Source organism: Papio anubis, chromosome 9 (assembly GCF_008728515.1).
Source record: "Papio anubis isolate 15944 chromosome 9, Panubis1.0, whole genome shotgun sequence".
Classification (NCBI taxonomy): Eukaryota; Metazoa; Chordata; class Mammalia; order Primates; family Cercopithecidae; genus Papio; species Papio anubis.
Genome location: NC_044984.1, coordinates 14234353 through 14262342, shown reverse-complemented (window position 1 = coordinate 14262342; position 27990 = coordinate 14234353). Strand labels below are relative to the sequence as shown.

The 27990-nt window shown below is 37.3% G+C and overlaps 1 protein-coding gene across 3 annotated transcripts in view; it reads left to right on the top strand.

Annotated features, from left to right (window-relative positions):
* RERG (RAS like estrogen regulated growth inhibitor) overlaps positions 1 to 27990 on the top strand; it is a 125832-nt gene that overhangs the window by 4866 nt on the left and 92976 nt on the right. For 2 of the 3 annotated variants that reach the window (XM_017945689.3, XM_009180285.4), the window contains exons 1-2: positions 6828 to 7995; positions 11654 to 11828. In XM_017945689.3, coding sequence (XP_017801178.1) covers positions 11768 to 11828 — 61 coding nt within the window. In that variant the 5' untranslated portion in view covers positions 6828 to 7995; positions 11654 to 11767. Of the gene's footprint in view, positions 1 to 6827; positions 7996 to 11653; positions 11829 to 27990 lie in introns of those variants that run through there. The other variant, XM_009180286.4, reaches the window with a different exon arrangement.

The window sequence follows — 27990 nt, the reverse complement described above, 5'->3', positions numbered from 1 at the left end:
TCTAACTTATATAACTATAATACTTATATAACTAGTGATAACTAAACTGCATTTACTGTTAGCAGATAGTCTCTCTCTTTCCCTATTGCACAGTACTAACATGGAGACATATGCAACTAATCTTAGAACTGTTCTAAGTTAAAAGTCACTTAAAAGTCAGTAAAAGTGATAGCAATAAAAATTCAATAAGAAACCCAATTCTTTTAGGATAATCTAATCTCCAATAGTCTGGAAAAATAGTTTAAACAGAGATGGACTAATGAGAACTAAATTTGGTTCAGAGAGTATGGTTCAAAGATCTGCTAAGATACAGGCACTCACTGTCTTCTCCCTTTCCTCAACAAAGTGGGCTGTCATTCCAGCAATCCTGCCCACCAGAGGGTATGACCAGATGAGCGGGAGGCTTCAGAGTGAGAATCTGCAAAAGAGACATAAAATACTGACTACAGCTTACTTTTCTGTACACGTGCTCATTTCTAGTATTCCTGTTGTCATGCTCAGAACAACACCAAATGAACTGAGAATGGGAAAGAAGAATGGAGGCAATCAACCTTGGCCAAGGCAAGGAAATACTACAAAGGGAGATGAACTTCGCTGCATTATAAAAGTAGTGAAGCATTATGATTCAGAACACAGGCTTTGGGCTAACTTTCATGTATGGAATGACATGGAATGAAAGTTGGTTGCAGAATTGGCCTTTCCCTTTGACTAGTGTTTGCATGGAACATCTTTTTCCTTTTTTTTTTTTTTTTTTTTTTTTACTTTCAGTCTATTTGTGCCTTTATATTTAATAAGTGATTTTTGTAAAAAGCATACAGTTGCATCAGTTTTAATCCAATCTGACATATTCTGTGTTTTAATTGGAGTGCTCAGTACATGTACATTGAATGTAATTTTTGAGATAGTTGGATGTAAGTCTAGTATCTTCTTATTTGTTGACAAATGTTTCCATCTATTTGTTCCTTTATTTCACCTTTCTTGCCTTCTTTTGCATTAATGGAATATTTATATTTTATTTTATCTTCTCTATTAGGTTTTTGGGTTATACTTTGGGATACCTTTAGTGTTTTCCTAGAAATTGCAAGTGAATTCTTACATTATTAGTCTAAGTTAGTAATTTTGCCAAATCCCTCAATGTGTAAGAAATTTATAACAGCGCAACTTAATTTATACCTCTTACTTTGTTTCCCACTGTCATGTATTTAACCTCCAGAAATTATAAATCCACAAGACATTTTTATACTGTGGTTTTCATTGGTTAATCTTCATTTATTTTTACCCATTTATTTACCCTATCAGGAGTTGCTGATACTACTAGAATTTTTTGTTTTTGCGTCCATCTGAAATCATTTTTTCATTGCTCTGCTAGCAACCAATAAACTATCTCAAATTTTGTCTGCGAATGACTTATTTCAACAAGTATAGAATTCTAGCTCAGCACTTTGAAGATGCTTTTTCATTGTCCTAGGTTTTCCATAGCTTCTATTGAGAGGCTATAATCCATTTTTACTGTATTTTTTCCTTAAAAACAGTGTGTCTTTTTTGTTTTTTTCTCTAGGTGTTTTTAGTATTTCCTCTGTATCTTGATCAGAAAGTTGACTGAAATGTATGTAGGTTTAGATTTCTTTTTATTTACCTTGCCTGGGGTTCGTGAAACATCTTGAATTGAGAGATTACTATCTTTCATCAGATTTGCAAAATTTTCAGCTATTATTTCTTCAACTATTGCTTTTATCTCATCCTTTCATTCTTCTCTTTCTAGAACTCCAATTACATATATGTTATGACTTTTGATCATGTTCTGCATTTTTCATTCTCTATTTTCATCTTTCCATTGTCTATTTTTTCTGTGGCCCATTTTGGACATTTTCTAATGACAGATCTTTGAATTTACTAATTCCGTCTTCCAGTCTTTTAATCTACTGTTAAACCCCTCAAATGCATTGTTAATTTTAAGTATTTATTTATAGTTCTAAAGTTTTTTTTTTATTCTTTTCATAGTTTCTATTTCTCTGTGAAATACCCCCAAATGGATAAAAATATGATAAATACTTTATATTTTTATCTGTTTTTGTCAATTATTTCCTCTCTTGGTTTTAGCATAATAATCTAGCAATTTTGAAGTCTTCATCTAATTACTTCAGATAATCTATCATCTATTTTTATCTCTTGAGTATTGGTAAATTGTATGTGCTTCTTGCCTATCTGGAAATGTCTGTGTACCCTCAGAATGCTTATACTGAAGCCACACTCTTAGTGTGATTTTATTTGGAGATAGAACTTTTCCGAAAAGAATTAAGGTTAAATGAGGTCATAAGGGTGGTATCAGATCCAATAAGACCAATGTCCTTATAAAGAGAGACACTGGAAGGCTCTCTTTGTCTCTCCACACACTCATACAGAGGAAGTCCTGTGAGCACATAAAGAGGGCCGCCTGCTGGCCAAAAGAAGAGGCTTCATAATGAAACTTTCTTGGACTTCTTAACCTCCATACACGTAATAAATATACTTCTGTTGTTTAAGTTACCCATTCTGGGGTACTTTGTTATGGCAGCCTGAGCAGACTAATTCAGTAGGTTTGACATTGTAGATGATGGTTATACAGGCTCTGGATCCTGTTAACTTTTTCAAGAGTGTTGTATTTTGTTTCGGCAGGCTGTTAATTTGCTGGTGGATGAGATTGCTCCTGTAAAGGTCTCATTTCAGTCTTTGTTGTGGGGGGATGTCTTTCAGATCCACCCTTAGTCCTAGGTTACAGCTCTTCTGCCTAAGGCATTGTCCTCACTCCTACTTCACAAAGAGTGCTAAATTCTGACTGGGCTGAACCTCTGATGTCTTCTCAGTACTCAGAGAACTCTGGAATTCAGATCTTGGGATTCAGGAGCTTTCAGACTTTAGGAAGCTGTTTTTTACCAGATGTCTCAGAGACTCACCACGCAATGTGCAGCCCTGAAATTAGCCAAGATCCTAGGGACATTTCCATGCAAATATCTGAGCTTCTCTCTCTGTGGCTGCTACCCATTCTGATAGCCTTCTGAACCCAGCTGCCTTAGTAGCCCTGAACTCTAACCTCTCAATGATATTTGGGCTTCACTTTCATGGATATGGGCCCTTAAGGTGACCCCAACAAGAAAATCTGTGTGCCTGTGGGGCTAAACTCTAGCACATTCCTTCTGTCAGATGTGCAGTCCTGCCTTGGTTGTTTGCCAATGCTTCTAAACAGCTATTTTGTATATTTTGCTTAGCCTTTATAGTGGTTCCCAGTAAACAGGAAAGTTCAATCTTAACTAAAATCAGTCTTGCTTTTGCCTAATATTTAACTAAATAAATGGTAACAGCAATAAAATGCCCATCCCAAAGTCAAAAGATAATCATTAGTAGCAACGAAATAAGGAAAGGAGTATCATTTGTTGCCGTGTAACTTCAAAATGAAATAAAAAAAAATAAATAAATAAATAAAAGATCATGCCGGGCGCGGTGGCTCAAGCCTGTAATCCCAGCACTTTGGGAGGCCGAGACGGGTGGATCACGAGGTCAGGAGATCGAGACCATCCTGGCTAACACGGTGAAACCTCGTCTCTACTAAGAAATACAAAAAACTAGCCGGGCGAGGTGGCGGGCGCCTGTAGTCCCAGCTACTCGGGAGGCTGAGGCCGGAGAATGGCGTGAACCCAGGAGGCGGAGCTTGCAGTGAGCTGAGATCCGGCCACTGCACTCTAGCCTGGGCTACAGAGCCAGACTCCGTCTCAAAAAAAAAAAAAAAAAAAAAAAAAAAAAATAAAAGATCATGATGTAGAAAGTCCCGGCTTTCCAGAAGCAGTACTGATGAGTGATCAAATCCTAAGTATTCTTTCTCACTAATTAAGAATATCTCCAAATTTGGAGTGAAATGAACTGAGCAACTATACTTTTCTGACAGGAGGAGAGGGCAGAGTGAATAGTCATAGTGGAAATGGCTTGGGAGAGTAGAGGGCTCCAAGAATGAATGAAGAATGCAATCTCAGGCTTAAGGGAATCTTTCTGAAACTGTATGTGATCCTGACTACCTGCACTAAATCCTGAGACAGAGTCTTTAGCAAAACCTGAGAACAAAAGTAGAGCATGTAACCTCTATCAGAGGCTGCACAGAGACTCAGAAGCCCTCTTCTCTTTCCTTTACCATCTTCTCATCTCAGGATGGTAGACAGAATACAATGCTCATCTTCAAACCATTGCTTTATAGAGAAAACAAACAGGCTTCAGATAAGGTAGGAATGAAGTCAAGCACAATTAACTGAATTTGTATCATAGCAAATATGAGTCCTGGACTTAAAATGAAACAAATAATAAATATAAAAACACTACACAGGAAAAAAAAAGGAGAGGAAGGCCATTGTAAACAAAAGTAGGCTAATAACAAATTTAAAAACAACAAGAAAAGGAAGAAACAGGTATTCTCAATTATACAATACAGCACCTGCAAGACCTTCTTGAAAACACTGCTTAATGAAGATGAATCAAAATAATCAATAATAGAAAAACCATGATAAAATAATTAATTAAAGAAATTTATTCTATTTCAATATAGAACTAAGTTTAAATAACTTTGGGAATGAGAGTTGTAAGTGGAATGTGAATGTTATAAATCTTGACAATGAACAAATAAAACCTGTGTAAAAATATAGAAGGAGAGAAGAAAAAAAAAGAGACATAATGAAAGAGCTATTTTCTTCTTTTTAAATAGCAAACAGTCAGTTGATAATGACTAAAACAAATATATGTTTAAGCATAATGAATTCAGATCTGGTTTTATGTAATAATTCAAACTGTAAAGGAATCTTTAGGGTGAATATCTCATAAAGTGAGTAAATATCTAAAGTTCAGCCACTCTTTAATGTTCACTTTAATTTTGTTATCTTCTGCTTCATTAAGTGTACTTTTAAATTAAAAATAGCATCTACAGTATGATGATACTTAGCATATCTGTGCCATTTCACACACCTGTCCTTCAAGATGTCTGTTTTCTACAATATCTGGAATGATAAGGGTCCCCGTATGTTAACAATGGTTATTATTTCTGGATAGTGTGATTCTCGGAGTGATTGTCTACATCTTTGTATTTTTTCTTCTGTTTGAATTATTTACAACAACCATGATTAACAGCTACACACACACACACACACACACACACAATTCCAGTTTCTAACATGCTTTGTGGTTATACGAACTCTTCATCTACTTGTTTTGTGTTAGAGGTTTTAGCTGAAACCTAAGGCCAGGCTAAGAGACTGGAATGTGACAAGCACTTCCCCTTTCCCCAGGAGAATTCTTGCCCAGCAGATGTATATCATGGAACCATAAGTACAAAGTGTCCTCTGCCCTTCCTACTGATCCATGAGGCAGGCAGTACAAGAGAGGACGCTTCTTTCTGCTGCTTTCAAGACAAAGGAAGCAGCCTACAGAATATAGGATACATACAGAAAATATAACACAGTGGGTGTCAGGCTCCAAGAGAGCTACTTCATCTCTCTTAGAGCAGCACATCAAGAACTGCAGGTGTGTGTGCAAACGCCTCCCTAGTTGAGGGAGGACTGCTGTCGTATACGGGCTAAGCAGGAAAATGGAGAGAATCAGGTTCCATAGGCAAGTTCCAAAAGAACTACTACAAATGGGACCTGTCTTGGGCCCGCTTCGAAAACTCTTTCTTTTTCTTTTCTTGAGACAGAGTCTCTCTTTGTCACCCAGGCTGGAGTGCAATGGTGCAATCTTGGCTTACTACAACCACTGCCTCTGGGGTTCAAGTGATTCTCTTGCCTCAGCCTCCGGAGTAGCTCGGATTACAGGCTCCTTCTACCACGCCTGGCTAATTTTTATATTTTTAGTAGAGACGGGGTTTCACCACATTGGCCAGGCTGGTTTCGAACTTTTGACCTCAGGTGATCCGCCCACCTCAGCCTCCCAAAGTGTTGGGATTACAGGCTCGTGCCACCACGCCTGGCTAATTTTTTGTATTTTTAGTAGAGACGATGTCTCTACCATGTTGGCCAGGCTGGTCAATAACTCCTATTAAATAAGAGTGGCAAAGTGGGAATTCCAACTCAAGTCTCTGTAAACAGTGTATTTATCGATATAGGGTCACAGAATTTTTTAAAAATTAAATCTTGCCCTGAGTATAAGATTTAATGGGGGAAACAAGGTAACATGTGAAACCTGAACACCTTAATGCCACACAATTCCATGTAATTGGAATTCTGTAAGTTCTATATAATCAATCTGGGCAATTATTATCTCATCCCAGACTTCAAAGGTCTTCTGCGTGCTAAGACACCAAAGTCTCTCTCTTTTCCAGGCCTCTTTCTTAAATGTCAGCCCCATACATTCAGTTTCTTACTGGCTGGTGTATCCTAAATCCAGTATGTAAAAAAGCTCAAACATATCCTGTCACAACTTCTTCTTTATCTTAATTCCTTCAATTCAGTAGGTATTTTTAACTACCTACCATATGCCAGGCTGTAGGTATATACACTGTATGGATGATGCTGGGAATCCAGAGTCACACATGGTACATTCCTGGCTTCTGGGAGCTCACAGTTTAATGGAGAGGACTGAGGAGCAGAAATGAGTACGACACAAACACAATGATAAGATCACAGGGTCCTGTGAGATATAGAGGGAGGCATCTAATCCAGATGTGTGGGTGTGGAGGGAGGGATACATGAGGGATCAGGAAACTCATAAACCATACAGTGTTTGAGCTTTCTCAAAGAACTAGCAGGGCAACTTCTGCTCAGCTAAGGGAACTCCTCCTTTTGCTATAGATCTAGCTGTTCCATTCAGCCATTCACTCATGGCTGCAGTGACTTTCCAGGTCAGCCTGGCCTCTGGAAATTGCCCCCATGGTTACCTCCCTTCCCATTGATGACATTCTGCAGATCGTTCAGTTTGCCCTAGGCCCCTGTCTGTTCTATATAACACTGGTTTTCTGGAAGCCGCCTGGTATCTTGGTAAGAATACCCAGATTTGTAAGGGAAAAACAATAACATAAGTGTTTCCTGCTCCTTTGCTCAGAAGTTTCAGTTTCCGGGAGATCATTTAACCTCTCTGAAGCTCACCTCCTCATCTGTGAAAGGCTGGTAATTATAATACTAGTTCTTACATGAAGAGAGGGTGTAAAAATCAAATCAGATGAGGGATATGAAAGCAGGTCCAGCACAGCTCGCATATTAATTGTCTTTATTACGGTCTGAGAATAATGGAGTATGACTCCAATGCAAATCCTACAAATGCTGATCTTGTGAGAAGGACGAGAAGTTTTTGGAACTTTCTCAAATATATGAGTAGAATTTCAATTGAATTCCGTGTTTGCTTTTCCTAGCATCTCTCAGTTTCCAATCCAGTCTGGATTTCATTCCAGTCATTTGCTAGCCTTGCATTACCTTCTCCTTCAGTTGCCTCTTGGGTATCATGGAGAGAGAATTAAAAATACTTCAAAGAGATATTGTAAGGATCATTTGAAGTAAGGAATAGAAACCACGTAGTGATGCTTTCTTAGGCAAGCTTTTAACCGAGGAAAGCTGCCCTTCGGTGAGAGCCTAGAGGCCTGGAAATGACCAGTGAAAAAGGGAAGCCCGTCTTGGGTGCAGCAAGTTAAAGACCCAAGCTCGCAGGCCTGGGAGGCAGCGCGGCGGGAGGAGTCTACCTCTGAACCCAGTAGGGGGCGCCGAAGCGCCGCACTGCAGCATCCTGGCCGCGGAGCGCAGCGGCCTTGGCCGGGCTCAGCTCGCGTCCTGCCGCAGTCCCTCCGCCGCTAGTCGGAGCGAGCTAGAGTGAGGAGACCCCCGCCGGGCCAGTGGCACTTGCTTCTGCGGCTAGTCCCACCCACGACCGCAGCCCAGCAACTGGAAACGCAACCCGAAGCCTGGGCTGCTCAGCGTGGGAGGGCTTCGCGATCCTGGGGGACCCATTCCGAACTTGCAGAGAGGACCGTGGCTCTCCTGGCCTGGAGAGTGTGAACAGGTGAGTGTCACGCACGTGTCCAGGTGGCTCTTTCGGGACGACTTCCTGCAGACCCATTCCGAGCGCCTGAGAGCACTCGGCCTCTGAGTCAGTCCTCTTGGTCACCGGGTCCTCCTCCCAGGGTGGCTTTGGGGTTCGCTGAGAGGGAGATGTGAACACCGGCAGCCTGGCTTGACAGGGCTCTCCTAGCTGAGAAGAAAAATGCCCTTGTGACTTAAGGCTGCATTTTCTCCCTAGCCTGAAAGCAAGTGACTTGCAGTCCACAATGGGTTTGTTTATTATTGTGAGATACCTGTTGATTTCAGAGCAACATTAAATAGCCAAGAGGCTTATACAATTCTGGTTTGCTGTGGGTACTGCGTAGTGATAAGAAGAGGGAGAATTCCTCGTAATGAGACCAGGAAAACTTAATTTCAGAACCAGAGAACGGGAGGCCAAAAAAGAAGAGAATCTCATTTCCAGGACTAGACTAGGGTCTTTGCTTCCCTAAATAGCTACAGTTGATTTTGATGAGCGCCTGAAAACAGAAGTTCCAAGCATGATTACCTTATAAAGATGTTTGCTTGCCCCACCCCCAAGAGGAAGCAGAAAGCATGAACCTTGATAAATATAGCCTTGAGAATGATTTATTAGGAATGAAAACTTTCTTTAAATAAGTAAGTAAATAAGGTTACAGTGATCTAAATATCATAGGTCTAACAGAGTGTAAGCTCTTCGAAGGGAGCTACTTTTATTTGTATGTGCGTAGCGTAAGTGTGGAATAAATCATTGAATGCATCACTAATAATACAGGATTTGGAGGCTAGCGTTTTTCCTTTTTCCTTTAATTTATGTTTAGGAAAAAAAAAACCTACACCTTCAAACTAAATAGGCATGACTTTACCTCTAGGAGTGATAGGAGCTGAGATGTTTTTGTCCTAATAAAGCACCATCCACATAAAAAGTGAATGGCAAATTTCAGCCCTACTCAGAATATTTCAGCAGAACATTAGGACAAATGGATTTTCTTAGATCCACATATGGAAGCTCTCAGATTATGAATTATTGTGAACATCAGAAACTTGGCAACAGTTTACTTATTACAACAATTTACAAATTTATTTTTGTTTTCTATCTTGTCAAATGTAACTTTTCACATTTTCATGTGAGAAATAAAATGTTGAAAAACTCATGTCAGTTTTGTGTCTTCCTTTAAGTGATTTTTCTAAACATAACACTAGGTTGACAATAACCAGCTGTATCTTTATTAGGTTATAAATGGAAGAAATAGCTCACACAATTTCTCTTTCTTAAGTGAAATTCCTATGCCTCTGAGGCCATTTAGGAGTTACTAAAAAATGTGACTTGTCATTTTTTTAAAAATCACATTTGATGGCTACTTTCATGAAATATTAATCAGAGAGATAATTACTTGCATTTTATATCCATGGATATTAACAGTTTTGCATGAAATAGAAAATTATTGTTTATACTAGCTCCAGACACTTCAATGTTTCAAAGAAATACTTGCTAGCACCTCTTCTCATTTATAATTTAAATAGTTAATATATCTCCATATATTATGTTTCTGTGATGAAGCACTAAACCTTGAAGACATAGGGGCCTTTTCTTAATGAATGCATCTAAAGTGACAAATAAGGAAATCTTTTTATCTTTAGCCAAAAATATGGGACTGGACAAACTGCAGATGTTTAAGCTTCTGGTTTTTGTTATTAATGATTACTTAGACACTTTTTCATTATTGAGGATGAAGTAAACAATAGCTAATGTTAATGTTGATTTTTCCTTCCTTCAGAGGAAGCTCTGGCACTTTGAAAATCAGCAAATACAAAACCTTGTTAGGTACAGGATGATAGCTTAAATACATAAAGAAGAAAACAATTGCATGTTAATGTCTTTGTAGAAATACTTTTTCAGAAGGGTTTCCACTTTTTTATTTCTCTCTCTTAAGAAGCTCTTTGTAAAAATTTATAGATGGAAAAAGTCTAGCAGGAACAGTTAACACATTTAGATAACATATTTGTGTTTAAAACGTCTTTACAGACTTGAAAACTGAATGAATTATGAAGACTGATGTGATTAAGTTTAACACGGGTAAAAATGCAGTGTTGTATTTAGGTTTAAGCCATTGATTGCAAAAGTTCAGAAAGAGGGGGTCTGCAGTCCATGTAAAAGATGTGAGGCTTATTGTGATTGGCTGTGCTACAGTACAGCCATGGTATGCAGATTAACGATAGTGAAAATCTCAGGGAATTTATACTGGGTCAGTTTGTCAGGTCATATCTCAAAGTGGAATGCAGTGGACACCACGTTTTTAAAGTGATTAAGATGTTGAGGAGGCAATGCACATGATGAAAAAGGGAGTAAAGGTCAAAAAAACATAAACGAGAGTGTGCATTCCAGGAAGAACAAGTGGACAGGCTGGGCCTCAAGTTCCTAGAAAAAAGAAGCCTAGGATGGAGCAAGGGTCCTCCTAGATGCTAGGATCCTTGAACGGTTCTGAGTGAAATAAAAAGTTGACTTATTTTGAGTTATTTCATAGAGAAAAACCAGGACAAATGAGTAGAAGCCACAGGGAGACAGATTAGAGCTCAATATTAGAAAGATAGTTTCTCCTAATTAGAGAAATGAAGCAGCTTTCAGAAGTAATGAGCCTACCTTTCATACCTGGAAGTGGTAAGTCAGGAATGGAATATGGAATGATCGTTATGTCCTAAGGGAAGATTCTTGCTAGAAGAATGGCTAGAAGTTTCCTTCAGATGACCCCCACTCCAGCCCCCACCACCACCAAAGCTCTTTCCAAATTTACATTTCCGTGGTCCTAAGAACCTAGATGTCATTCCTAAAGCACCAAACTAAATTAGATGTGCTTACTTTGTACGTAATGTTATTTCCCAAGTTTTAAGACAGCATTATAAACTAATTTACTTGAAGTCATCATAGAAAAGGAATAATAACTTGGAGCATGGCATTTATTGTTTGTGTACCAGGGCATGGTGCCCAGCAAAATATAAAAATATAATCTACATATTATATATTGATTCCTAAAACATGTGTATCTGTATCTGTCACATGACTTCATCATGTGATCAAGTGTGAATTGAGATAAAATTTAACTTTGAGATGCAAAATTGAATTGTGTTGCATTGGAATTGACTAATATGAATGTATATTATTCAACCCAAAGAGACATGAAGAGGCCCAAAAGTGACTTTCTCCATTGCCCCACTGCGTGTGTTTGTACACTGAATGTTTACAGATAGATGGTAAATGTGCGTATTCACATACTTTAAGTACTTACTTTCTATTACTACCAAGAATCAATACCTTCATAGAAAAATTTCTTGAGGAAGTACTTTAGAAATGCTATTGTGTGTGATATGCTAGTGCATGTTTTAGTACCAACCAGATCAAAATCCAAGTCCTGAAATGCTAATGCATGTTTTAGTACCAACCAGATCAAAATCCAAGTCCTGAATCTACCATTTATTAGCTAAATCATTTACAGTAAGTTACCATAGACTTCTCGCAGGATAGTGGTAAAGATCAAACTAGAAAATGTTGATAAAGTGAATGGTGGCTGGCATATACTAGATGCTTAATAAATATTAATTCATTTTCCAGTCTCTTATGAATTCCCACATTTCTTTTGTTTAAGGATTGTGGACTCTTCCAAGATTTACAATGATATGGTGAATCCAAAGACTGGAACCAGAAAGATTTGCTCAGTGTTTTAGTTTTAACAACAGTAAATTGTCTACCAGCACCCATCATGGCTAAAAGTGCAGAGGTCAAACTGGCAATATTTGGGAGAGCAGGCGTGGGCAAGTCAGGTAAGATTTTCATTGTGGTTGTTGCAGTGTGTGTGTGTGGGTGACTGTGTTTCTTTATTATCGTTTCTTGGGATTGGGCAGGTGGGTAGTTGGTATTTCTCCTATTCTCATTTGTTACTCTTTTAGATAAAGTCTCTTCATCTAGAACTTTTATTTTGCCTAATTGACTGTTATATATCCTTTTGCTTATTTATGTTGAAGTAGCTTTGCTGATAACACGCAGATAATGGATATATCAGAGGTCTTGGCATTCTGATTTTTAACAACCTCCAAAGAAATCAGATCGTGGAAATTATAAAATACATACTTGTGCTTTTCTCTATGTATGAGATCTTGAGGGACTAAGTTTACATATCATTCATTTTTATATTCTCAGCAAACAGCCCAGTGTCAAGCATGTGTTAGGTGCTTTAAAAATGCTTAAGTGAATCTAGCTTTATCAGAAGCAGAATTGCATTATTGCCCAACACTCGAAAATCCTGAGGATTCCTGAAACTTTAGGAGTGCATGCCCTTAAGCAAGATAGCTATTGCGAATCCCTCTGCAGTGAATTTAAATTAGCAAGTTCTGGCTAACATCAGTAATTCAGAGACTTTGTTCCCCATCTGGGAAATCACTAGCAGACCTTTAAGATTAAGGGTGAAATGGTGGAAGTGAAGAATGTATCTAATATCTAGTTTGAAAAATATATCTTCGCTCTTACAATTAAAGAATTCCAAAGTCGAGGTTGCTAAAATATTAGGGCAGCATGACCTTTCAGGGTAACCTCTTGCCTTAGTCTCTTACTGGAGGAAGGAACCATAATTAACTGTACACAGAGCTTTTGGTTCTCAGGAAAGGACTCAAACAGGTATCTGGTAGGTGCATGTTTGTAGAGGGAAACCTGTTTGGAAATAAGCTGTATAATCCAATACGTTAGGTAATCCACAAAATCTTAGACAAATACACATAATAGCTTTTTAATTCTGTGACCAACCTTTCTTTTGTAACCTGCTTCTGGTTTAATTTCAGCAGTAATCTTCCCTCTTCTAAGTCTTTGTCTCTTCTTTTTCTTTTAATTTTTTCAAGAGTACTCTTTCCTGCTACCACCCTTTTCTTCTGTTTGCTGTTTGCTCTTGCCTCTGGCAGAAACCACGCAAGGAAAATAGATAGTTGGCAAGGCTGAGAACCTGCCAGCCTTCACACGACTGAAGATAGTTAAACTCCTCCCTGTTAATCTCCTCAGTGTTTTCTAATGGCGTGAGAACCTAATTTCCGTAGCTGGTGGAAGGATCTGGAGAATGAGGAAATGATTCCTGTGAGTGGAGGATGGAGGGAAGGGAGTGTGGGAGAAGATGCACACTGCCAGCAAGAGCTTGCCTAACTCCTTGTGAGTGCAGGGTCTAGGCTTGAGGCTGACCATTTATTCCTTCATTCCAGACTTCGCATGGGCAATAAGGGAAGGAGATTTTTTTAAAACCTTGTATCGTTTGTTAAAATAACCTACATGTGATTTAAGAAGTCAAACATAAAAAAAAAACTCAGGTGAGAGAACCACGTAGCTGTACGTGTGTCCATCCGTTTCCCATCTTCATGATCTTGGAGCAAGCTGGGTGTCTCCTGTCAAGGCTCATGCATCAGCCTGAGCTGGGACACCTGTTTTCATTGCCTTTCCCCGCATGGTTTCAATTATTCCTCTCATTCTCACCTGACCATTTTTCCTTACGCATTTCTTTGTCCACTGCTTCATCTTTTTCTTTTCTTCAAGCTTATTGAATATGAGTTCTTCCCTTACTGTCTTATCTGTTTTTTTATTCTCCCATTCATTGCTTAAAACATAGCCATCTTCTGTTATAACCACGCTCCTGAAACTGCTTTTGCTAACGTCACTACCAAACAATAACCGACACATCTAATGATCATTTTCCAGTTCTGATCTTCTTAGACTTCTTTCTATCATCACACCGATGCTTATTCTCTCCTGAAATTCCTTCCTTCCCAGGCTCCCATGACATCACACTCTTTGGCTTTGCTGCTCTCTCTCCATTGCTCCTAACTAGCTGTGTTCATGGGTTTGCTCTTTGTCTGCCCACTTCTCAAAGTTGAAGCTTCCAGGGTTCTAGGTATCATCTTCTTGTGTCCTTACTCCATACACTGCCGCTAGAAGTGCGACTCACACCCAGAGCTGAAGATAACACCTGCACGGGGAGATCAAATTCTCCTGAACTTAATTTTATTTTATGTAACATGCACAGGTTGAAATTGCTCACTAAGTTTCTTTCCAACTCTAACAACATTCAAATCTTCTTTGGACTGTTTTCTCTATTTGCCTTAAATACATTCCACCATTTGTGTTTATTTTCATTTAGGTGAAAATGACAATGACAGACTACATACCTTTAACAATTGCCTCTTTGTCTGTCATCTGTAAACAGACAGTGTTTTCCTATTTCAACATTAAATTATTTTTCTGAGACCTGTAACTGCACCTCACATTTTAAAAGCAGCACTTGTTTGATGCATGGGTGACAATTGTGAAGCCTTTTTCCACAGTTCAGTGAAAACGACCTCAGACTACTTCATATCTACCATTTTGATTTTAAGACACTGGGTCTCCCTCTGTCACTCAGGCCGAGTGCAGTGGCATGATCATAGCTCTCTGCAGCCTCCAACTCCTGGACTCAAGGGATCCTCCCACCTCAGTCTCCCCAGTAAGTAGGACTACAAGTGTGTGCTACCACGCCTGGCTCATATGCAACCATTTTGAAAATAGACTACAACAATATTGAATTTATGTTGATTCTAATTCTTTGTGAATATGGCTATTTGATGTCTCTGCCTCATCATTGTATCACGCATTTCTCTTTCTACTGCAGAGGCTTTATCAATCTTATAGGTAATTTTTCCTTGTTTAAGTCTGCAAGAAATTATACCTGCTGGAATGTAATTCAGTAACTCTTCACTGAATTGTTTCAGAGGCTTCACGTCTTCATTGTCCGCTCTACTTTCCTCACACTCAATACCAGTAGGAATTGAGGATAAACAAGACTTTATTACCCATTTGCTAACAAGGAGTCGTATGGCTTGAAATCAGGAGTGCGAGCTTTTGTTAGCCCTGTGAACTTGGCAACTTTGGCAAGTTACTTAACCTGTCAATTTCTTCAACTATGAAAAACATATAATAGCACATCAGTTGTTACTAGGATTGAATGAGTTGTTACATGCAAGTGTTCCTGGCACATTGCAAATGCTCAAAATTAGCTTATATTATTATAATTTGTTAAGATATGCTTTTTTAATTTGTAAGTTCCACAGTGAAAACATACAATTAAAGATATACTTGCGTTCAAGTGAGTATTTTGGTTTTCACTAAGTCAGACAGCTTATAAGGTAAAAACTCCATATCCCTGCTCAGCATACCCTGAACACACACACACACGCAAACACACACACATACTTTCTCTCTTTTTCTCTTTCTTAAACCTAAAATCTGGTTAATGTCAATTATAGCTTGACTACAGATGATCGTAACAATACTTCATATGGCTTATATTTAATCTTGTAAAAAGCCAGAAATATGTTAGTGTCACCAATAAATTAACACCTTTAAATGTGAAAGTGCTTCTGGTATGTGGCAGATGGCTTCCTAAGCCCAGGTGATAGATAGGCCCTCTATATTTAAAACAGAATTTAACATTTAACAGAACTTTTTCATTGACAGTTTGACCATAGACATGTCAGCAGAGGCAAAATTTAATAATGTGCTAATTACTAAGGAGTACTGATAAAACATGTGAGGGATGCGTGTATGTGCACACACATGTGTGTAATATATAAGTATTTACATGGTCTGCTGTACTGGGGGAATTCTTGTTCCTTCTAATTGTATCTTGCAGTTCGGTCTTCAAGTGAGCTTGCTGGCATAGGGATAGTACGGTGAACTCTATGGGGACGCTGCAAAGTGCAGGGTCATGATTTCCCAGCCCTTCCTATCTTTTGTTGCCCCAGCCGGGTAAACATTTACTTTCATTGGCTAAGGGTGAAGCATTAATAATGTGGCATGCAGGGCACAGATTTCCTTGTGTGCATCAGCCTATATTTTGACAAGCTCCAAGTAATTAAAGTGATAAGACTTGCTGATAAGCCTAGAATGCACACGTTTTTATTTCAATGCTTCTTGTAGTTGTATTATTCAAATTCGTAGTAAGTGTGGGAGGGGGCTGATAGAGAAACAACTGAAATTGTAAATTTAGTTTCACAGTTGACATTCTCATTTTAGAACTGAAATATTGTGTGCCACCGCTAACTATATTGCTTGAAAGGGCTAGTCTCAAAGTTAATTGAGTGACGCTATCCTGTAATTCAAAAGCCAATTGGTGCACTCATCCATGAAGGCTTAAGTTCATAGACTCAGATTGCTAGGCTATAAACTGGGTGCCAAAAACAAACAAGCTTGTGATATTTTTTTCTGTGGCACAAAGAGAAGTGATTTTTCGTCCTATTTTTTGTTCTTGCCTGCTTTATTCTCTGTCAATTATAAAAAACTTTTTAAAAGCTTTTTTCATCTTATTTTTAAGTGGGACAGGGACTATTCTAATTTTAAATGTGACTTTTAAGATAACCACCAAAACCTGCTTTAAAATATATGTATACTTCAGACTGAGATATATTTATGAGATCTCATATATATAAAATAAAAAACAGAAACATCAGTCACATCTCGGGTAGATCAATTTTCTTATGCTATAGAACTACTTTTTGTGTTTTAGAACTTTCTCTCTACTTAAGTAGCTATATACCAATTTTTCCCCTTCTTCAGACTGAATGGCATAGTATGATGCTTTTTGAACATTGTTTTCAAAGTACATCTAATAGGAGAAAGAAAGATCTAGGGGATTTGGGATATGTAAGCATCTCAGAATCATGTAAGCATTTTGCATGTTTTATAGTTATATAAAATGTATGCAAAACTTACTATGAATTCCTAATATATCTGTTTGTTTAAACATAAAAACAATCTTCCCTAAAACTCAATGACTAAAATGGACTTTTCAGGAAGACATAACAAGTTTATTCGTGGCTCTAATATCACATAGGTTTCAGGTCCACTTGAGGACCACAGGTATAAGAAGTAGCCTCGGCTACTGAATGTGAACACAGTGAATGTGAATGTGAATGTGAACACAGACAGCAACCCTGTATCTCAGTTTTTACCTCCTTGAGGACCCATTAAACTTTTGGAGCATTATTTTCTAAGATTCTATGTATTTTTCACCATCAATCACAGATTTTTGTTTTATTTTTCGTTGACAAATAGTAACCGTAAATATTTTTGGGATATAATTTGATGTTTTGATACATATATGTATTATGGAATGATCAAACCAGGTGAATTAGCATATCCATCCCCTCAATTGTCATTTCTTTATGGTTAGAATATTTCAAATCCTGTCCATCAGCAATTTTGAAGTGTACAATACATTATTATGAAGTATGGTCACCATGCTGTGCAATAGATCACCAGAACTCCTTCCTCCTGTGTAACTGAAACTTTGTACCCTATGACCAATGCCCCCATTTGGCCCATTGATACCTCTCCCAGTGACGTTAACCACCATTCCACTCTCTGTGTCTATGAGTTTGACTTTTTTAGATTCCACATATCAGTGAGATCATATGGTATTTGTTTCTCTGGGCCAGCCTTATTTCATTTAGTGTAATTTCCTCTATGTTTATCCATGTGGTTGGAAATTATAGAACTTTCTGCTTTGTTAAGGCTGAATAGCATTCCATAGTGTGTGTGTGTGTGTGTGTGTGAGTGTGTGTGTGTGTGTGTGTATATATATATATACACACATATACATACACACATATATATATAAAAATATAAAATGATGTTTTAAAATCCATTCATCCATTAATGGGCATTAAGTTGTTTTCATATCTTGGCTATTGTGAAAAATTCTGCAGTGAACGTGGGAGTGTAGACATAAGATTATATAATCTTTATGGTAAATTTGCTAAAAACATTAATCAAGATAAGCAAAAAGGGCAGATTATGCTTCCCTCTGCCCATGTGGATGTGGAGCTTGCATGGCCCCTTAACACAAGTGTGTATGTAAAGAAGCTTTTCCTAGTTGGTTTATGAAATTGAAGGATTACCAGAAATGCGGCCTGTTGATTCCTTGCGTAGTTGGTGGTTAGAGGAATAATTGTTTTTTAAAGAACTGGACCAAAGGGAGGGAGGTGGTTTTGAGACAAGTTTGGATGTGTTTAGAAGAGCTTTTCTGTTGTCCTAAAATATAGTGCTCTGGTTACCTGTGGCTTTACAGCATTTGTCTCTTCCTTTACCTGCAAAGACAGAAAAGCAAAAAGAGGCAAACAGCCTAGATGCGTCAATTGTAATTTGTTTTTTCTACCCCAAGACCAATGAAACCATGTTTTCAAATTGCAGGTGTATGCCTATGTATATGTATAAAAGGCAGACCTCTGTGCAATTTATAAGTCATTGTTGACCTTTCTTGTATGCCCAGGAAGTAAAAAGAGAAATGGTGCTTAAGATGGCATAGGAAAATAGAAGTAAACAAAAAACTAGAAAAAAATGAAAATTAATTGTTACTGGTAGGTGGCTAAGTACTTTGCAGGTTGACAATGACCATTTCTTAGTTAAGGCTTTTCTCTTAAGAAAAATATAATTGGGGGGAAACAATACTGGAAAACAAAACAAAACAAAATCAAGAATTATTTTTCAAAGCCAAAAGGGCATATCTCTGTTCTTGCTTTTTTTATTGGAATATATTATTAAGATTCAATTGTCCTTTATTTTAAACTAATGGCTAATTTATTCATTGAAATGTTTCTGTAGTTAAATACTAGCTATCTATTAATTCCATTTTGATCTCGACTTGTTTTCTTGGCAACTTGAAAAGACTAACTTTAAGTGGAGGGAAGAAAATTTTAAATCATCCTTGTAATTCCCCTTTTTATTCCTGGTATTTCTCCAACTTATGGGTTTGCGGAAATCAGCCAGATTTTCAAGGTGGTACTGGCCTTGAAGCCAAAATTCCAGTGCAAATGCATGTCTGTTGCTACAGCTGCCTTTGAAAATTGATGTGGTTTCAGAAAAAGAGCCATAATTTCTTCCATCCCATAGAAAATGAGTTGCTATATTGTAAAGGCCAGGCAGTCTGAAATAGATAATTTCAGCATGAATAAACAAATATGTAAAGCTTATCCATACATATGAGAGATCCATGTGAGAGAGATCCTTGGCGAGATCACCCAGCTTGTTGGTGCTAGAGCCAAGTCTAGAATTCCAGTCTATGACTCAACGCAAGGCTCTTGCAACTTTGCTATCAAAGGTTTTCATTTTGTATCATTCAGTTCTTTTCCACATCTTCTCAGATATGTTATATTAGGAAATGAAATGACCATTGGAATTTTATCATACAAACTTTGTAAAACCTGATGGATCTTGTTTTTATAAGAAATTCACAGTAACCAATAAATAACCAATGCATGGCAAAGCCCTCTGGGAGTACCAGGTGCGTTACTAACCAAAATAGCCAAAATTCTCAGCAACTTTTATATAAAAGAGTGTTCTCCTGTGCTGCAGTATTCTATTTCTTATAGCCTCGGATCAAGTGTTTAAAAAAAAAAAAACTGGTGAATCATCTTTTGCTAAAGAATGTGTTTCTCATTGTTATGTAAATAGCCTACATTACACTGTGTCCTGTCCTTATGATCTGATAGTAAAGAAGCACACAATTGACTGTAAAGATTGAGATTAAAGCCTCATTTTAATTTCATCCTTATCTCCTTGTATTCATCTGCCCAATGATGGATTCATTTGTTCTTTTTCAATTTTTACAGAATGCAGGTAAAATTTTTACAGAATGCATTTTACCAAATGAAATTATGGCACTGAAGGTACTTTGAAAAATTACAAGTCTGATACAAATGTGGGCTTAATACTAAGGTTCTGTTATTATTGATCTGCATCCATTTTTTTTCCCTTATGTTTCTTAACATCTGTGTTTGGAGAAGCAGCATGGTGAACTCTTTGGCTGTCTACTACTGAAGGCCAGATGAATACACTCAGTCCAGCAGTTGGCTGTTTGTGTTCCTCCATGGACTGCCCAACAGGGAGGAATGTGACAGCATATCCAGAGGTTGTAGTTTCAATACCTTAGGAATTTTTGGTTTCAAATATGTCACATGAAGAGACATTGAGTTGATTTTTTTTTTTTAAGTATCAGTATGTAAAGTGGGCAGTCGAAAAGGAGAGGAGGGTTTAGGACAATAACTTAGGCTTATGCCTTATCGGAGAAGGGAACATGGTGTGTTCATATAATGTTTTAATAATCAAATCTTATCTTTATATAAATTAAAGCTTTAAAACATTTTAATATTTTTGATAGAGTTTTCAGTTAACATATATGTACATATATGTGTATGTGTGTGTATTTATCTATTTCTCTACAGTCTTAAAATATAGTTTTATTCATTCAGTTGTTCATTCAACAAGTATCTGTTGAGCACCAATTTTGTGTTCCAGAAGAGCTGGTCTGGTACCCCTGCATATCGTGCAGGATCCATGTACCTACCCAAAAGGCAAAGCAGTAGCTGTTTCTGTTCATTACACCTCTAGAGCCTCATGCAGTATTTGACACATACTAGGACTTAATAAATAAATGAAACATTTGAATTAGACTATGTTGTCTAGTTTGGCGCACGTGCTTTAAAACTGTATCGGTGGCTCAAGCCTGTAATCCCAGCACTTTGGGAGGCCGAGACGGGCGGATTACGAGGTCAGGCGATCGAGACCATCCTGGCTAACACGATGAAACCCCGTCTCTACTAAAAGATACAAAAAACTAGCCGGGCGTGGTGGTGGGCGCCTGTAGTCCCAGCTACTCCGGAGGCTGAGGCAGGAGAATGGCCTGAACCCGGGAGGCGGAGCTTGCAGTGAGCCGAGATCGGGCCACTGCAATCCAGCCTGGGCGACAGAGCGAGACTCCGTCTCAAAAAAAAAAAAAAAAAACTGTATCAAGGGTCATATGTTTTAAATAGCCTCCTTATTATGACCAAAGTGGTTTCCTTGCCTGAACTTGACTGTCTCCAGTGACAGGAATGCAACATGACCGGAAGTAAATCATTCTTGCACATCCGCCTTTGCACAGCTGTATCAGTCAGGGCTCCCCAGGGAAACACAACCAATAGAACACACACACACTCACATTCATTCATTCAAAGGAATTGTCTCTTTTGATTGTGGCAGCTGGCAAGACTGAAATCTCTAAGGTTGGCAGGATGAAAACTCAGGCAGGAGATAATGTTGCAGTCTTAAGGCAGAATTTCTTCTGCTCTAGGAAACCTCAGTTTTTTCATTTAAGGCCTTCCAAGAATTGGGTGAGGCCCACCCATATTATCAGGGGTAGTCTCCTTTACTACTATCAGTCTACTGATATTAACTACATAGACAAAACCCTTACATTAGTGTTTGTGTTCCTCCATGGACTGCCTAACAGGGAGGAATGTGACAGCATATCCGGAGGTTGTAGTTTCAATGCCTTAGGAATTTTTGGTTTCAAATATGTCACATGAAGAGTGTTGGAATAAAATTATTCCAACAGTTCTTCCTGTTTGTTGCTTTTCCTACATTGGAACCAAAGGATTTTCTGTAGCTTGTAGGCATTGACTTTAACTTTATCCCCTCAGTGTCACGTAGAGCATGATAAATCCCTCTTCTTATGACAGCCCTTCACAAAATTGAATATAGCCAGCATGCCTTGACTCATGCCTGAGTCTCTTCTTCTATAGTCTAGCTACAAAGAGTCTCTTAGTTTACCCCCATGAGGTCATAGCATCATCCTTTCTCTTTTGCTCTACAATGCACTCCATGAAATGTGGACCTGAAATTGAAGACAGACATTTCAGATGCGGTGTACCCAGAACAGATCAGAGCATAACTGTGATTTTGCTTCTAGATCCTTTGTTTCTGCTGAGGCATCCTAAGGTCACTGTTGGTTTCAGGATGAGAGACAACAGGATGTTGGCTCATGGGGAGTTTATTGCAAATGGAGACTGTTTTTTTTTTTTTTAATGTATGTCATTGCTGAGCCAAACCTTCCCCAATCTGTACCTGAGAAATGTGTGTATGTTTCACCAGGTATAGATGTTTATTTTCATCCTCTTAAGTATTATTTTGTTAGATTTAATCAATTATCCTGGCGCATCAGGAGCCTTTTGGATCCAGCATGTCTATTATCCCTCCCCACTTTCTATCATCTGGAAATGTTTGTTTTGGAACATCATAGACCCTTGTGACACTCTCATTGAATCACAGAATTTTCCACTTTGGTATTATTTAGCTATTGAGACGATGGATATTCTAGTGAAATTATGTCACTTTTTGGATAACTTACAACTGGTTAACAAAAACATAGGTCTTTGGTTCTTGGTGTAGGCACGTTAACACTGTATCACATTGCTTCTGTGGTCAGTAAATAACTTCTGTTTAGGAGATTTGCCATAACCAAGGTGAGCTGGGGAGAAGCCTCACAGTTATAATCTCCTGCTTAATATTGTATTTTATGTCTCTTGTTTCTCTCTGCCATGCTTTTCTTAGGAATCAAGACACATTGCTACAGAAAGTGCATAACAGTGATCAACCATTATTGGCCCAAATATCTATCCTATGCAGAAACTCATTTCCCAGGCATTCGTTCCAAGATATGTATGAATACTTTTGTACTAAAATGGCTGAATTTATGTGATTTAGCACTGCTGCTGCAAACCAAACCAGAGCTGAGTTTGGAAATGTATTTTTTTATTGGGTTATAACAGTTGATCTCAAACTTTACCATGCCTCGGGATAACCAGCAGGGCTTGTTAAAATGTATGTTTCAGGACCCCACCTTCAGAGATTCTGATTCAATAGGTCTGCACTGAGGCCAGAGAATTTGTATTTCTAACAAGTTCTTCAGTGATGCTGATGCTGCTAATCTAGGGCCCACACTTTGGGAATCATTGTGTTAAGTTTGCTGAGTACTCAATTTCCATTTGAGGCATGTGTTTTCAGCTTCAGAAAATCGTATCACTTTTTGTGAGCTGCACATTCAGTGCATTGAGTGCCAGGCCCTGTTGGGTGTATAGTGACACTGTAGTAGTAAAACAAGGAGCTGTCTACCTTCAAGGAGTTAACATTCTAGTGAGAATAGACTACGTGAGTAAAAAAATATTCTGTGGGCCAGAGCACATGGGAAGCTTTCCTGCGGTTCCTTAAAACTAGAACTTTTTGTTTACATCATAGAAGGGTGAATTTTGTTTAAAAATAAAATGTAAGCCTCAACAATTGTGACAGGGTGAACTTTGATTTTAAGATGATACTTTGTGCTATTTGATAATAGTGGGAATGGATTGAGCTAGATTGCATGGTAAGTGTTTGGGGATTAAACATATAGTCTATGTCCCTGTTACAAATTTTCTGCTGATAGAAACTAAGTAGCCGTATAGGAGTTGAACCCATAACCTTGAGCTTATTGACACCTTGCTCCATATAGTTAAGTTTTAGATAAAACCAAATTAAAGTCAGATCGTTTTTCTTTCCCCAGTATTTGGAAAAATGATTTTAAATTGCTCTTTGACGGTGGCATTTATAAAACTTATGCAATGGTAAATAGAATGAACAGCAGTGTTGATTAAAGTTCCTAAGTTTCCACTGTTTTAGGTACAAAGATAACATCTTTTCTCAGTGATGCATTTCCTGTTTTTTGAATCTTTAAAAATTTCTTTCTTGTTTTGTGCCATTGGACTAATTTAAGAGGTGAAGTCAAAAAGAAAAAGTACGAATAAAAAATGGTGACTATTTGTCTGAAAAGTAATTGAGTTATTTTTGCAGTAAGAACCCCATAAATTACAACTGAATCTAACAACTGAGCCAGCTTCCTAGTCATTTGGAAGCACATGTTGAGTTTGATGGTTTAATGGAAGACTCAACCACACATGGTAGTATGAATAATAGTGATCTGTTCCAAAACCTGGGACTTTTTTTCCATTCAAATGTTTCGTATCTTAAATCTACTTTTTAGCGGTGCTCCGAAAGGGGTAAAATCAAGAACACAGTACATTTGAGTCTTCAGGTCCCAAAATTTAACCCACAATTTCTTATGTCTCTCACTTATCAGTTTATAAATATTTATTAAAATCCTACTGTGTTCCCAATTCTTCCACCCTTTCTTCAGTCCTCCCCCTATAAGCCCAATAAAATGCTAATATTTGTGGGAGAAGTTCAAAGAACTATGTAAAATTTTTCTTGTCCTCAGGGACTATAGTGTTTTCCTGAGTATGTATAACTTACAATTCAAAATCAGCCAGTGATAGTACGTGTTCAGCAGAATAAATGATTTTTACAACTTTTTGTATTGAAATAATTTTAGATAATTATACAGAGTTGCAAAAATATTAGAGAATGCCTGTGTACCCTACACCTAATTCTCCTCAGTGATGATATCTTACATGACCACAATGCATTAGCAAAACAAGAAGATTGATGTAGATACACAATTAAGCTACATATCCTAGAATTACTGCTTTTTGACTCAATTCAGGCCCAAGCCTATTGGAAAATACAACTAGGAAAGGATAGAGAAGGAGAAACTTTAAGAAATGGCAGAGCTCATCATGAGTTTTTAAAAAGTGAAATTTGGTAAGCTATTTATTATCAGAAATGTACATCTTGTGTTATGTGCAACTTAGCTATTTAAATTGTATGTAACCAAGTTTTAGCTATTTTGTTCTGGCCATAAATGCTATAGGAGTCAATAGGAAGAAGAAAAATCAGTGAGAAATACTTGAGGAGGCCTTTAGGGAGGCAGTAAGTTTGAAATACTGTAAGTTCAGTGGGATTTTTATGGGAAGGAGTGGAAAAGCTTTTCCTCTTATTTATTGTATTTCAGAATTATATTATCTTCATAGCAATTCACATGTTATTAATGTTGGAATTAGAAGGAGAAAAAGACCAATGTCATGAAGCTTTTCCTCTATTTTGTTTCTAGGGGCTTTATAGTTCCAGGTTTTACATTTAAGTCTTTAATCCATTTTAGTTGATTTTTTTGGTGTAAGATAGAGGTCCAGTTTCATCCTTTTGCACATGAATATTCAGTTTTCTCAACACAATTTTTTGCAAAGACTATCCTTTTTCTATTGTGTATTCTTGGTGCCTTTATTGAAGATCAGTTGACCATATGTGTGGGTTTATTTCTGGGCTATTTTGTTCCATTGGTCTATGTGCCCGTTTTATGCCAATATGATACTGTTTTGATTACTATAGCATTGTAATATAGTTTGAAATCAGGAAATGTGATGCCTCCAAGTTTGTTCTTACTTGAAATTGCGTTGGCTATTCTGGGTCTTTTATTGTTCCATATAAACTTTAGAATTATATTTTCTATTTCTGTAAGAAATAAAAACTTGTATTTTGGTGGGAATAGCAGTGAATATGTAGGTTTCTTTGTGTAGGATGAACATTTTAACATTATAAGTCTTCCAATTCATTAACACAAAATGTCTTTCTATTTATTTGTATCTTCCTTAATGTCTTTTATCAATGTATTATAGTTCTCAAGTTTCCTTGTGTTCCTTTCCCTTTTGTGTCTGTTTTATAGGTCTGTGTGTATATTAAGAACACTTGACATGAGATCTCATGATATTAGCATATCATTTACCATAAGCCAACCATTGCCATGGTACTTCACACATATGAACTCATAAATTGATCAGAACTACGTTATGTATTCACCTTGTTCTTATAGATGAGAAGATTGAGGTCCAAAGTAAGTAAGTAAGTTGCCCATGATCTTACAGGCAGTGATGGGATTTCAGTAGAGCTAGTATTCAACTCAGGCAGTTTGGCTCCAGTGTCTGATTTGATTCCAGTACTCTAAAAATTTCTAACAAAATGCCAAGTGCATTGTAGGCACTCAACAAATATTTTCTTCCCTTCTCCCTCCCTCGTCCTCTCTTCTATGTTACTTAGGAATACTCATTTAGATTAATCAGTATCCATGAAAAGTACTTAACTTGAACCATTGCTAGAAAAAAATGAGGAACCAGAATGGAGGAAACTGTGATTAAACTACTAAAATATCTTATGGCCTTACATTATATTGTTAGTCAACTCAGTTTTTAAAATAATATTTTTGTTCCAAATTCTGCCTATGATTTCATGTTAAAACCTCTTATTTGGCTTTCAGGGCCCAGCAGTATGTGAAGGAAGTGTTAAGGGAGGAGGATGGAAATTGTAAAGGAAGATAGAAGAGCGTAATGTTTAATATGTAAAAAATGCGAAGCGTGTCAAATATCCTCAGTGGAAAGGGAGGGTACATTAATAATTTGACCTGGCATAACCCCAGAAGCAAAACTCAGAAGCCTTTTAAAAACACAAGAGTACTAACATGTCAACATTAAGGAAAATATATAGTCAAGTCGGAATTTTTAAATGATGATATGTGTTCAAAATATTGGATTGCAGACATTTTCTTCATTATTCATCACAATAGGAGGATGTTTTATTCTTCACTAAAATACAAGATGTTCTTGTGAACCAAATAACTGGAAGAATCAAGCCCCTACAAAGGGCAAAATGCCAGGAAGCTTCAAACATTTTGTGAGGGCAGATTGAGTAGAATTGGATCCCATCAGATAACTAGAGATCTTTTATCTGCTATGAATAATTCATGACTTCTAGGTCAATAACTATCGTTAAAAACAGTGATGCTTTTTATAAATGCAAGGGATCACTGTCATTTATGGTTGCTATGTTTTAATTCTGTAATTGATTATTCAGAATTACATGATGATGGTGCTTTTTGGATGAATGATTGGCACACATAGCTTTGATGAAAAACTGGAAACTTTACTATACAGTTTTCTCAGGTCATTTTTTCAGGTTCACTAGAAAGGAAGTTTTGTTCACTACAAATTTAAAAATTCCTCAAGCCAAGCATCACTAAGAAAACATGAGCTCTTGTAAATGTGTCTTATTTAAAGTATGATGAAACAAATTTTTAAAATTATCTTGAATTATGCAATGTAGTATTGCCATAGTTTTCAGTAAGTAAACATTTCTCTCGGTCATCTACAGAGTATTCATTATAGTCTCCCAAATACCTTTGTCTATTCAGCCACGTTTATTCTGTTTGTGTACTTTGTGTGGAGTTACAGTATTGTTCCTGGTATTAATGTGTTTTATTTCTAACATGTATTGGTATGAATGGCCCAAAAATTACTGTAAAATAATTTTTTTTTACAATGAAAGAGTTTCATTTTGTAGAGAAGCAAATGCAAACGTACTAAAAGAAAGGAACTGCCAAGAAATCTGAAATTTATTTTAATCTTAGAATGCTTTTTTTATAAAGGTGCATTGGTACAGGTAGAAATAATAATAAACTTCTAAGGCACTAAAGACACTACACTAACTGCTATATTAAATTATATAATTTTCAAATCCCCACTGCCATTTGATGAATGCGTATATATGAGTGAGTGCGTGTGTGTGTGTGTGTCTGTGTCTATATATATGTTGGCTAAAACTACTATCCTAGAAAATCAGAACCTAAACCATCTATGGATTTTGATGATTTTTAGACTTAAAACTTGGAAAATATTGAAATACTAAGGGGTTCAATATTAGTCTTATGTTTAGCTTTTTCCTCCATTTGTGGTAAATACCAGTCTAGAATATAGGAATGTAAGGAAAACATGTGTCCATCTCCACCATAGACTCAGAGTTGGACCGAGAATAGGAAGATTGAAATGATATACAGTAGACATATGGCAACCTGTAGAAAACAGAAAATAAAAGCCACTCATGGCCCTTTTGATTAAAATGCCTCAGAATGCCATAATCAAATGGAAACATTTGATAAAATGTGTAAACCTGTAGAAACAATAGCAACTCAATTACTTCAGAACATTTACATTGAAGAAGAGTACCTCATGTTGCCACTTGGAGCTTCACCCATGCCTGATTTACACAAGGCAGATGATGAGATATGGGATTTTTGAGCTGATGAGATTTTGGACTTTGATTAGACACTATTATGGGTTGAGAACATTGAGGACCTTGAGATGAATATATTTTGCATGTGAAACAGATGTGAATCCTTAGGGAACAGAGAGA